We start from the raw sequence: 11891 nt of genomic DNA on the forward strand, positions 1-11891 counted from the left end.
ACTAAAAAGATAGTTACAGACTAAAAAGCAATTTTCCTTTGCTTATTCGAGCTGTAGTTGAGGATTCCATTACACATATACTGAGATTCTGAGTAAGACTGTGTTTTGTTTAAAAGCTTCACTACTAAAAACAGCTTTTAAATATCTTCTTTTTTAATGCCCCAGATTGTCTGATCTTCTCATCGAGTGAGGGATTGGAGGCCCAGGGGGACCTAGAAATCACTTGAGGCCGCACAGCAGTCAATGAGTGGCAGAGTCTAGCCAGCCTGAGGCCCAGGGTGGCTGCAAACACAGCCCAGTGTTCCTGCCACCGTTCGGAGCTGTGTGGCCTGTGGTGGGGAGGCGAGTGGGCCGAGGGCTCAGGGCTACCGATGACCAGCATAAGTGCTCCTAGAAGCTCACTTAGGGTCCTCCTCCTGGGGACCCCAAATATCTCAGATGTGGGCTTGATCACGGCTAAGCCTGAGACCAGGCTCCAGGCAATACCCATGCAAGCCCTTCCCTCTTCTCCCTGGCAGACCCCTTGCCTGCACCCCGTGGGGCCGCACCTGACTCAGTCATTCCTCCACCAAGTGAAGCCTAACACAGCCTGGACTGAGAACTAGATACGGGGTCAGCAGCCCGGGGATCCAGTCCCGCTGGGCCTTGTCCTAGTTGAGCAGCACCAAGCTGCTCCTGTCACCTCTCTGGCTTCCTTGGCTATAAAAAAGACCAGAAACTTCCCCAAAGTAAACAGGGATGAGAGGAGGACATAGGCCCCGCCACAGTCATATACACGGTTCCTCAGAGAAGTGACTTCGAAACCAGCTCTGGGATCAGCCTGCCTGGGACTGTGTGTGCTGTGTGAATTTGGCCGAGTACCTTAACTTTCCTGTACCTCAGTTTCCTCATCTGTAAAATAGGGATGGATAATAGGAACTACCCCCATAAACTAATTGTGAGAAAATCAAGAAAGATAATAAAGGTTGAAAGTTTAAGACAATGCCCGATACAGAGTAAGTGCTCAATAAAAATTGGCTATTATTGTTATTGCTCCTTGAGCCTCGATTGCCCCCACACTCCCCACCTGGTAAAGAAGACAGTTGGAAGCACTTGGAAGACACAGATGTTTGTCTTCCCAGGAGCCTCGCTGGGGTAGGAAAGTGAGAGTGGGGTGGGGAATTGCTTAACACATGCTCCCAGAAGTCTTAATACTTGGAAAAGGGGCGGATGCAGTGTTCTACAGCCTCCTTCCCCACAAGCCTTCCCTTCCTCACTCAGTGCACCTCCTCCAGGGGTCAAGGGCTGGTGAATGAATCTTTAAATGATACATATCCCTCTGTTTAATGTTTAGTAATAACGAGCTTGTATGCCAGGTGAGTCACCAAACCTGGTTCATGATCTATGCCTCACATATAGCCATGTAATTCTCAAGGTCCAGAATCGACAATCCTGGGAATTTATTCATTCAACACACATTAACTGGGTGCCTGGCAACTTACTGATTCATGAGTTGGAAGAGGGTAAAATATTATTTAGAAGCCACACAAGGGCAGGCAGTTAATGTTATTGGACACGTGCCTGTCCTCTGATCTTGAGAGAACTATACTTATGTGACCTTGTTTATGAATTAATAAGAGCCAGCTAACCTTTCAAAAGACCTCAATTTGCAGTTTGGGTCAAAAGCCCTTCAGCCCTTACGAATGAACACCTCTCTTTCTAGGTTGGGCTAATCCCTTCGCAAGTTAAAAGCTTCCTGTGTCTTTAAAAAGGGGCGGTACTCTGTCAAATAGACCCTCAAACATAGGCTGAAGGCGCGTGTTGTCCCACCCACTTTCTGTGACGTCCTGCGCCTCGGCTTCTGATTGCCCGCCTCAGACATCAATCGCAGGGTGTGTGTCTTCCTGGGACACAGTGGAGGTCTCGCCTCTGGTTTGCGGAGCGGTCGGGTGTGTTCTCCGCTCGCCCCCACGCCCTCGAGGACCCCGCCGCCCGACCCAACGGCGGAGCCAGCCAGTGGCTCCTGCGGCGCCCTCCCGCACCGGATCGCTCCTCGCGGGGGCGGGACCTAGCTCGACAGCTCCGGTCACTATGGTCAGTGGTCGTGGCGGGAGGTGGGGCAGGGGAAGCGGGGAAGGGGCGCGGTAGGCGGGGTCGCCGCCGTGGCGCATGTGCACTCACGCGATGGGGGCTCTGGCGCGAGGCTCAGGTCTCAGCGCGAACCCCTGGCTTTCGCACGTCCTGGAATACTGAGTCAGGACAGATGCTGGGGGCCCCTGTCCTTCCTCGGAAGGTTCTGCAGGGCCCGGGACGCGCCCCGCTATCCACCATGGACGTTCAGCGAAGGGAACCCACCGATACCCCAGGCCCCTGTCCCCGCGCGTTCGTCCCAGCTGCCCCGAGGGTGCAGCCCTGAAGTCGCAAGGTAGGCGCCCTCGACGGGGAATCAGGCTAAGGGGCATCCTTGTGTGTTAAGTAGTCCCTAGTCCGAAGCTCACGGCCCCACCTGTCCGAGGTCTCAGCCATCAGAGAACCCCCTCCCGCTAGGGGTGCACAGGTGGCCGGATCACTGAACATTCTCTCCATCCTGCTCAACACAAGGTGTTTGGAGTTAGGGCCCACACGGAGAGGCTGTTTCAAGTTGCGAGGCACATGAGTGAAAAGTTCAGGCAAAGCGAAGGCTAAAGGAACCCCAGATTCAGTTCCGTCTGAGCAGGAAGGGCCGGAGAGCCCTCTGAGCCAGGCCAAATCTGGGGCTTGGGCAGGTGGGGAACTGAGGCTCAGCCAGCCTCTGGACTCACAGTCCAGTGCTCTTCCTGCTCAATCCGTGCACCTTCTGGGCTTGCAGGAAGCGGGTCAGGCAATCTTCAGCGGACTGGGTGTGATGACCACCTAAAACCCCTCAGCGCTGAGCTCCCTGTTCCAGGGATCCTGTAGCGTATAAGGGTTGGTAGCCCTTATGGTGGCTTGGGGTCACACAGCCTGAGTTCAAATATCTGCTCCACCTCTTGGGAAACTGAGAGGCTTTGTTTGGTCCATTCCCCTCCCCAGCACTAATTTGCTCATCTGTACGACGGGATGCTGTGAGGACCATGCAGCTTTTTGCTCATCTGTACAACGGGATGCTGTGAGGTGATGCAGCTTTTCTTGTGATAACAGAGTCCTGGAAATAAGTGTGCACGGGTGCCTGGTTCTTTGCGCTTGGCCTCTTCCTTCCCATGTCTGGGCAGGGAAATGGGTCACCGCTGCTAGATGCTGCTGGGCAGGGGCATGGGTCAAAGCTTGGTTTCACCAGACACATTCTGAGTGTGGCGTGGGTAGCCAGGTCATCTGAGCCAGGGCTGTCCTGGACAAACCAGCTTGCTGCTGGGCACAGCTGAGGCCTCTGGGGCATCAGAAGCATCAGCTTCCTGCTTCTACCCAGTGCCCAAGTGCTTACCTGGCTCTGCTGCTCCTGGAAGAAGGCCCAGGTGTTTTGCATCACCCACTAGGGAGTGGCAGGAGATGGAGTAATGCGTTTCGCCACCATGGAGCCTGAGGCCAGCATGCCTTCCAGCCGCTAGTGGGTAGCTAAGAGCACAACAGAGCCAGTGAGGATGGAACCTCAACTTCTGGCCTTTGTGCTGCACAGTGAGGCCTCTGATCCCACCCTCCAGTCTGCCCTGGACTCATGAGACCAGAAGCTAGAGGGCAGTTGGGGTCAAAAGCACCAAGCCCTCAGCCCGTCGTTGGGTCTTGGGTGCCTTGGAGAGGGGTGAAGTGGTTAACCCACTAAGTAGGACATCTGCCTGAGAATCATGGGGGTGAGGGTAAGGGAAGTTTAGGGTCTGTTCTCTTCCATTCATCCACCATTTATTGAGCACCTGCTGTTTGTTGGGCACCACGGTGGGCCTTGGGCTGCATGGTGTGGATGCCACATGGTGTGTGTGTGTGTGGTGGGCAGAGGAGAATGCCCTTGAAAAAAAAAGTCTTCTTTTCTTCCCATTTCAAAGTCATGGGTAGAGGACACAGAGCCCGTTGGGAAGGACGAGGGTCAGACCGGGGCTGCCACTGGCGAGGGCTTTAGGTAGCGAGGGGTCTCAAGCTCACTCAGAGTGCCTGTAACGCTTGGTAAATGAAGGAGTGTGTCAGGCATAAACAGTAAAGCGCAGAACCCTTCTGTGCTTTATTCATTTATTTGCCAAACAAGCTCCCAGCAGGCATTTTAGTCAGGCCCCACGCTGGGCACTGATAAGAAAGACCTACAGCCGGCCCTCTCAGGAGCTAAGTGCCCATTGGTCAACATAGAGGACACAAGCAATTCTTGAGCTACAGGGCACGGCCTGGGAGGTCCGGCCAAGGGCTTAGGGAGCGCAGCAGGAAGCCGGTGCTCTCCAAGGTGGTGGGGAGTGGGGGGAAGGCTTCACAGAAGCCTTGAACTGGGTGTTGAAGAACACATTCTTCTGGAAGGATTAGGGAAAGAGGACATTCCAGGCAGGGTGGCACAGCATGCTTAAGTGCCTGGAAATGTGATTCAGAACAAGATATTCCGAGAAAGGACAGTGGCCTGTGTGGATGCAGAGAGCTCGGGGGAGGGAGGAGAGTTGAGTCTAGAAAAGTAAGTGAGGTCGGAATGTGCTGTGTGGGGCTTCACAGGCCAGGCTGTGGGGTTTGGGCTTGATTCTGCTGAGGGGGAGAACCATAACACATGTTCAGGAGATGGTTGACCTGGATGACCTCTCTGGCAATGGAGTGGCTGTGGGCCTGGAGGTGGCCAGGCAGAGTCTGAGACTGGCTCATCCATCAGCTCAGTCATCCGTGCAGGATGCATGTTTGGAGCATTAGTGTCTGCTAGGCAGTGGGGGTCTAGTCATAACAGGCAGGCAGTGTCCTTGCCCTAATGGAGATGACATTCTAGTGGAGGGGGACAGACCGTGTGCAAGTAAACGAGCGAACCTACGTGTCACAGAATGCTCTGAGGACATAAAACGAGTCCAGGCGATGGGGTGGAGGAGGGGCAAGTTCAGATGGAGTGGTCGGGGAAGGCCTCTCGGAGGAGGTGAGGTTTACCTGAGCCCTGTGAAGAGGCCGAGGGGCATTCCAGGCAGCAGGAACAGCAGGTGCAAAGGCCCTGAGGTAGAAGCATGTGTGTCTTGTTGGAGGAAGAGAGGAGGGTCATTGTGGCTGGAGCGCAGGCAGAGGGAGGTGAGCAGGGCCAGACGGCACACAACCTGAGAGGCTTCATCCGAAGGCTGAGTCTCTTCCTACATGAGGGAAGAGTTGGAGGGTATTGAGGAAGGGCTGTCGTCTGGTGGACATGTTAGGCAGCCTGCACTGGCTGCTGTGCGGGATGGTTGGGACAGGGGCAGGAGTGGAAGTTGGGAGTCAGTTGGGCAGACGCTGTTGCAGCCTCCCCGGCAGGGGTGGAGGGAGTTGGTGGAGGGGGGATGGTGGCTGCTCAGGCTGGACCCAGGAGCAGAGCTGATGGGGAGGAGAAGAGGGGAAGAGGACTCTTGGGTCTTTGGCGTGACCTCTGCTGGCTGGAGGGGCCTTTCGGGGAGCTGGGGACACCTGGGGGAGGAGGCTGGGGTAGAACGAGAGAGGAGTTAGGGGCTGTTTGAGGCTGGAACTCCACGGAGAGGTCAAGGCTGGAGTCAAAGCTCTGAAGTCCCATCAGGCGGATGTTGTGTCCGTGACACGGGAAGGAGGGATCCGGAGCCCAGAGATGCAGGTGGCCTCTGGAAACCGCAAAAAGTAAAGAAATGGGTTCTACCCTAGAACCTCCAGAAATGCAAACTCATCATAAATCCATGTTGTTTTAAGTTCCTGACTTTGTGCTCATTGGTTAGAGCAGCAACAGCAAACTAATTCAGGCTTCTCCCAGTTTTTGGCCTCCAAACATTTTTGATGACTCACCTCAATAAAAATACTTTTGATTCTTTCATAAATTCTTTATTATACCTCATACCCTGAAGTGAGCATTTAAAAGGCCGTTCTCTTCCAGCCCCTATACCAGCCCACTCTGGAGAACTCAGGCCCTGGGCAGGCAAGGCCAGGGCTGGAGTCCCTGGGAGCCTCGGGAAGTGACAAGGACCTTCTGAGAAGGGAGGTCAGCCAGGTTCTGTGCCTTGCCCTGCTGGTGGGTGAGGCTTGAGGCTCTGGCCTCCACTGAGAAGGAGTCGGTAGCTTGAAGTCAAGCCACGCCATGAGTTTTGGCTTCTCGGTGGTTGGGCCTCATTAATGAGGCTGACTCACAGCCCAGGTTGCCCGGCACAGTAGCCCCAGAGGGAGATTAAGCTGACTGAGGGCCGCCTTTGCCTGCTGAGGCCAGGGGCCACGGTGCGCCATGAGAGGCCCGCCGCGGCACCTCAGAGGATGTGCTATAAAGGTACGCTGATGGGGGGGTCAAGGTAGAGATGTGAGCCTGAGACCTGGCTGTTGAGGAGCCATCAGGCAGTGACAATAAAGCACATGTGGGGACAGTGGATTCCCATCGTGGAGGGTGAGGAGGTACAGAAAGAGGGTAGCTTTTAGTCATTCATTTAACAAACATCTCATCCCCTGCTCTGTTCCAGGCCCTGAGATGGGCCCTGGGGAATCAGGCAGGTGAACGGAGGGTCTCAGATGGTTTGACAGGCTGTCTTGTGCCGAGGGAGGTCCATGAGTCTTTGGAGACTTTGTTGGGTAGGGACATCCAGGCCCCCTAGAAATGTCCGTTCCCAGTCTTAGTGCCTCTCCTCTGTCCTGGATGCCAGGGGCAGGAATCCGGACCTAAGAAGCTCATTGTCAGATAGAAGTTTGGAGCCTGTCTGATGTGGAGAAGGCTAAGTCACTTACTGCTCCAGGTAGCAAGCTTTGTAGAAATCTAATCACCAAACATCCAGACACGTTTTTCCAGATGGAATGGGGTTTGTGACATCAAAGGCTCCTCTGCGCACATGTGGTCTTGGGTTGACATCATTGTCTAGTCAGTTGGGAGGCTGAGGGGACACCGGGAACGGCCCCTGTGGTTGGAGGCATAAAGTGACAGTGACAAGCTCCGGTGACACATTGTCAAAAATGATGGCAATAAATTGATGGAAGATTGAATTTCCATTTACAAAAATCTTAATTAATGTCAACATTTCAGCTGTGGACGACTGCATAAGCCCTGTCTCCTTGGTTGTGTGCAGGTACCAGGTCCACTTGTTTTAAACTATGAACTACAAGTGGCTTTAACACCAATTCTTCCTACACTATTTTCTTGCTGAAATCAGAGCCATTCCCGGGGTGGGCTGGAGGCAGGGGTGCGTCCCCCACTTGTCTGAGCCCTGAGTCTGGGCAGGAAAAGCATGAGGCAGAGCCATGGCCTGCGGGCAGCTGGCTGTTAGAGACGCCTCTTGTGCTTTACCTGGCCCTGGAGCTTCCAGCTGTCATTACCTGCTCCCTGCCAGATGAGTCTTTCTAGCCCTCCTGAGGCCTCGACTGATGAGAGACTCATCTCCCTGGGTTGGAGTTGATCTTGACTCTGAGCTGGGCTGCATTATGAACTTTCATCAGTAGGTAGTGGATCTGGCCAGATGTTCTAACCTCTCCATGTCTAGCATGTGCTTGACGCAGGTTGGATGTTTGGGAATTGTTGCATGACTAAAAGAAGGAATGAATGAACGAGACAGGAAGGACAGAGGAGGCAAAGGAAGATTTCATACTCCAGCATGAAGGTTCACTAGGTTTAAGGTATTATATTCTATAAAATGAATCAGTTCAGCAGTTAAAAGATGGTACCGCTCCAAGATGGGGCTGCCCTGACTCCCCGTCCAGGGAATGTGGCGTGCAGGATCCTAGTAACATTGTTACACGTGCCTTTTGTGGGAAGGTAACAGTCGCTGTGTCAGGTAACTACAGATCAAAGGCTTTCTGCTGGATGAAAGCTCCTCAGTTGCTTTTGAAATCTCTTCTTTATCTTTCAGAGTGAAACATCTTTCAACCTAATATCAGAAAAATGTGACATTCTATCAATTCTTCGAGATCATCCTGAAAACAGAATTTACCAGAGGAAAATCCAGGTGAGACAGAGGGTCAGGAGGAGAGAATCCTAGATTCAGTGAACTAGAGTTGGGAGCAGAGGAGAAGGTACCGCTTTGAAGGCAAAAAACTTAGCATTTGGACCAGGTCCCTGGGCAAATTAAAGGGCTCCCAGAATATTCTGATGTTGGGTATTTGCCTTAGTGAGAAATCCTTTAGTGGGGGGGAAAAAAAAAAACAAACAATTTTTTTAAAAGCTAGGTACTGTCCTACAGGCTTTATATTCTAAGACCTCATTATAACATTCTAAGGTCAGTACTTTTATTATCCACATTTACAGCCGAGGAAACTGAGGCACAGACATTAAATGGCAGGCCCACGGTCCTACAGCCAGTGCACGGATGAACTGGGATTTGGACCAGGCAGCCTGGATGCCTAAGCTGCAGCCATCAGCACCCTGGAGGGAAAGCCCACTCCAGCGGGGCTACACAAAGGGCAGTTTGCCCGAAGGGCGCAGGGACAGCTCACAGAACAGGGCGGGGGTGGGGGGGGCAGCACGTGTCTGCTCCTCTCTGTCCGTTGGCAGGCCTGTCTCCCGCAGCTGCAGGGAGCACTTCCTGGGGCAGGCACATGGGCTGGGCGGCACGGCGACTCTCCTGCCCCCTAGAGTCCTCTTGCCGTCCCCCGCTGCCCGTGGGCCCGTCGGCTCCGAGCCTTCTCGTGGCTATGATGGGAACAGGGACTCTCCAACCTCTTGAAAACCAAGCTCTGCTCTCAAAACCCTGAGTGCAGCCCTAAAAGGCAGCAAAGGGGACTCCGGGCCGTTTTGGAGGGAATTTGACAGCCAGGAGCAGAGCTGGAGCGGGGGTCACGGGGAGGACCATATCATTTGAGAAATGTTTGAAGGACGGGCCGGACCGCTTCATATGCCTGAGGAGGCCCTTCCTGCCAACTCTGCAGCCCTCTGGCCCGCCCTGTAGCCACGCTGCAGCCCTCACCACCTCTGCTCACACATGCCGCCCCTGCCATGCACGCCCCTTGCACACCCCTAATGCTCCTCTCAGCGCCGGTCCTCCGGGAAGGCTTCTTAGGCTTCTGAAGCCTGATGTGGACGCTATTGCTCCACGGACCCCTCCCCCTGCCCCAACTGTGATGCTTCTCCAGTCCTCCTATCTCAAACTTCTAACTATCCAGCTTCCCTGCTAGACCTCAGACTGTCTGAAGGTGGGGCCCAGGTCCCCGGTCACCACCCGGTGTCTAACACAAGGACACAGTCAGCGTATTTTCATATTTGTGGGATGAATGAGAGTTTGGAGACCGGAAGGGGCGGGCAGCCTGGGCGAGGTGGAGACCCGGCTCTGACAGGACACGACAGAGGAGTGTCATTGCACACATCCACATTTCCCTCTCTCCCCCGCAGGAACTTAGCAAAAGGTTCACCGCCATCCGCAAGACCAAGGGGGATGGGAACTGCTTCTACCGGGCCCTGGGCTATTCCTACCTGGAATCTCTGCTGGGGAAGAACAGAGAGATCCTCAAGTGAGTGGGGCCAAGGGGCCACTGGGTGGGCTCCTGGCTCCGAGGCTGTGTTCTCTGCTATGTCGGCCCCGAATCTCCCTGAGAGTTTTTCTTTGGCACAGGCTGCTTTACTCAGGGAATGAGCTGGAGGGCTGCCTGGCAGTGGCGTTGATGTTCTGAGATGCTAGCTGCCTGCCGTGTTGGAGATGGGGGCATACAGCAGCCGGGGATGGAACCTGTGACCCTGTGGCCACAGAACACTCAGGCTTGATCCATGGACCTGGTCCCAGAACCCCTTTGCTAAGGCAGCGTTCTCAGCAGAGGCACCAGTGACATTTTAGGCAGGATCATTTTTGTCGGGCTGTCCCATGCTCTGCAGGACGTTTGGTAGCATTCTTCACCTCCTCCTACTAGATGTCAGGAGCATCTTCCTCTCCAAGTCATGACAATAAAACGTGTCTCCAGACATTGCTAGGTATCTTCCTGGGGCGGAGGGTGGAAAGTCAGCCTTGGTTAAGGCCATGATCTGTTCTAAATATAGAGTCCCTCAAAGGGGACAGAAATTAAGCCACTTGTTCCTTATTTTGAATGAGCCATTTGTATCATTTCCTGGATGACAAGCTGGCTGAGGCCGCTTTGACCGAGAGTCAGCTATCTCAGCTCACTCCCCTTCTCCATCTCCCTGCGGGTGTTGGAGACAGCACAGTGCAGGGGTCTTCCCCACCACCCATGTCCCCTGGAATGGTGCCATGCAGGGGCCCTGGGCTTTGAGGTCAGACCTCATGCTCTTGCTTACTTGCCATGTGACCTTGAGCAAGTGACCCGACATCTCTGAGCCTCTGTTTCCACATCTGTAGAGGGCGGAGAATTCTGTATAGCTCAGGGGGTTGTCGTGAGGACTCAGCAAGGTGATGCTCGCCAAGCCCAGCGCCCCCGTGACTCCATCCCGGCCCTGCCTGCTCTGTTTTCCGAACCTCTCTCCTCCCTGCAAGGCGCCCTCCCTCCCTGCAGACATCACCCAACAAGGCACCACACGTGACCCTGCTTGCTGTAGGCCCTGGGGATGCAGCAGCAAGTAGGGGAGACAAAACTCCCTGTCTGTGGACTTGCGTCCTGACAGGTGAGGATGGACAGTACATCCAAACAGTGCCGGTGTGTCAGATGGTGGTGAGTGCGGGAAAAATCAGGCAGGGAAGGCAGCCAGGTTGTCCAGAGGGGTTGCAGTTTTAAATAAGGGTTGGGGAGGTGAGGGGAGCAGGTCACATAGGGCCTCATGGCCTTTATAAGGACCTTGAATTTCAGCCTGAACGAGATGGAGCCACAGAGGGTTTGAGCAGAGCAAGGGGCCTGACCCGTTGGCTGCCGTGTGCAGGGTAGGGACAGACCGGGTGGGGTCTGCAAGGGGGCAGCAGCGGACGTGCTCGGGGAGGGACCCGCCAGAGAGGTGATGGGGGCGTGAGCCGGTGGAGAAAGTGCTCAGATTCCAGGTACCTGTGCAGGTGGTGTCAACAGGATTCGCCCACGGATCCGGATCCGGTGTGGCACCTCCGTGTGAGCGGAGAGAGAGCGTCAGGAATGACTGCCACGCATTTAGCCTGAGAATTATCAGGACGGAGAAGCCACTTGCTGCAAAGGGAGGCTGGGAAGGTCGGGAGTGTCATTTTGGCGATGCTAAGTCTGAAATGTCTGGGGGCCATCGGAGCGTGGGTGTCCAGCAGACAGTGGGATGAGCGAGGCTGATGTTACCCCCATTTTACAATTGAGTAAACTGAGCCTCAACATCACCTTCCCATGGTCACAGTGAAGCTGGTGTCAGTGGAGAGAGCCAGTGCTCCAAGTCCCAATGCCACACTCCTTCCCCTCCCTTGCCTCATGGGGGCGTGACTCCTGGCCTGGGTGACACTCATCACCGTGTCCCCAGTGCCTGGCGCAGTGGGGTCAGCAGTCATCGGTGAGCAGTGAATGTGGGAATGCTTCAGAGGGGCAGCGGTGGGGAGGGGAAGGGAGTAGGGGCAGGAGAGCCGGGATGGGGGTGCAGAGCTGTGTTAATGCCCCCTCCCCGGGACCAAGTGACCCAGGGGCCCTCTAGCAGCCCTCATGAAGGCACCTTACCATCACCCACACCACGAAGAGGGGGAGCCAGCGACTCCCAGCGACTCCCAGCACGGCGCTTATCTGCAACTGCCCTAACAGACTTAGATACCAGGCCCAGCCAGGGGCAGGTTGCCTTTGGGCAGAAAACTCCCCACCTCTGGTCTAGATCTCTTTCCGCTCCACCCCCTCCTACCTCCTCCCATCCTGCAACAGGGCACCTCAGTCTCTCCAGGCCTTTCTCTCTGTCTTTAGTCTCTTATGAAAACCCCCCTCCTGTGTTTTCCTTGGAGTCTGGCCTTCCTCTGCAGGGGATGGGC

General features: G+C 54.8%; 1 protein-coding gene across 1 annotated transcript in view; it reads left to right on the plus strand.

Annotated features, from left to right (window-relative positions):
* The first annotated feature begins 1856 nt into the window (after positions 1 to 1856).
* OTUB2 (OTU deubiquitinase, ubiquitin aldehyde binding 2) overlaps positions 1857 to 11891 on the plus strand; it is a 16428-nt gene continuing 6393 nt past the window's right edge. Inside the window, exons 1-3 of the mRNA XM_039884099.1 lie at positions 1857 to 2073; positions 7908 to 8003; positions 9383 to 9501. Of these exons, the coding sequence (XP_039740033.1) occupies positions 2071 to 2073; positions 7908 to 8003; positions 9383 to 9501 (218 nt within the window). The 5' untranslated portion in view covers positions 1857 to 2070. The remainder of the gene's footprint in view (positions 2074 to 7907; positions 8004 to 9382; positions 9502 to 11891) is intronic.

Source organism: Pteropus medius, unplaced genomic scaffold, assembly GCF_902729225.1.
Source record: "Pteropus medius unplaced genomic scaffold, Ma_sr-lr_union100, whole genome shotgun sequence".
Taxonomy (NCBI): Eukaryota; Metazoa; Chordata; class Mammalia; order Chiroptera; family Pteropodidae; genus Pteropus; species Pteropus medius.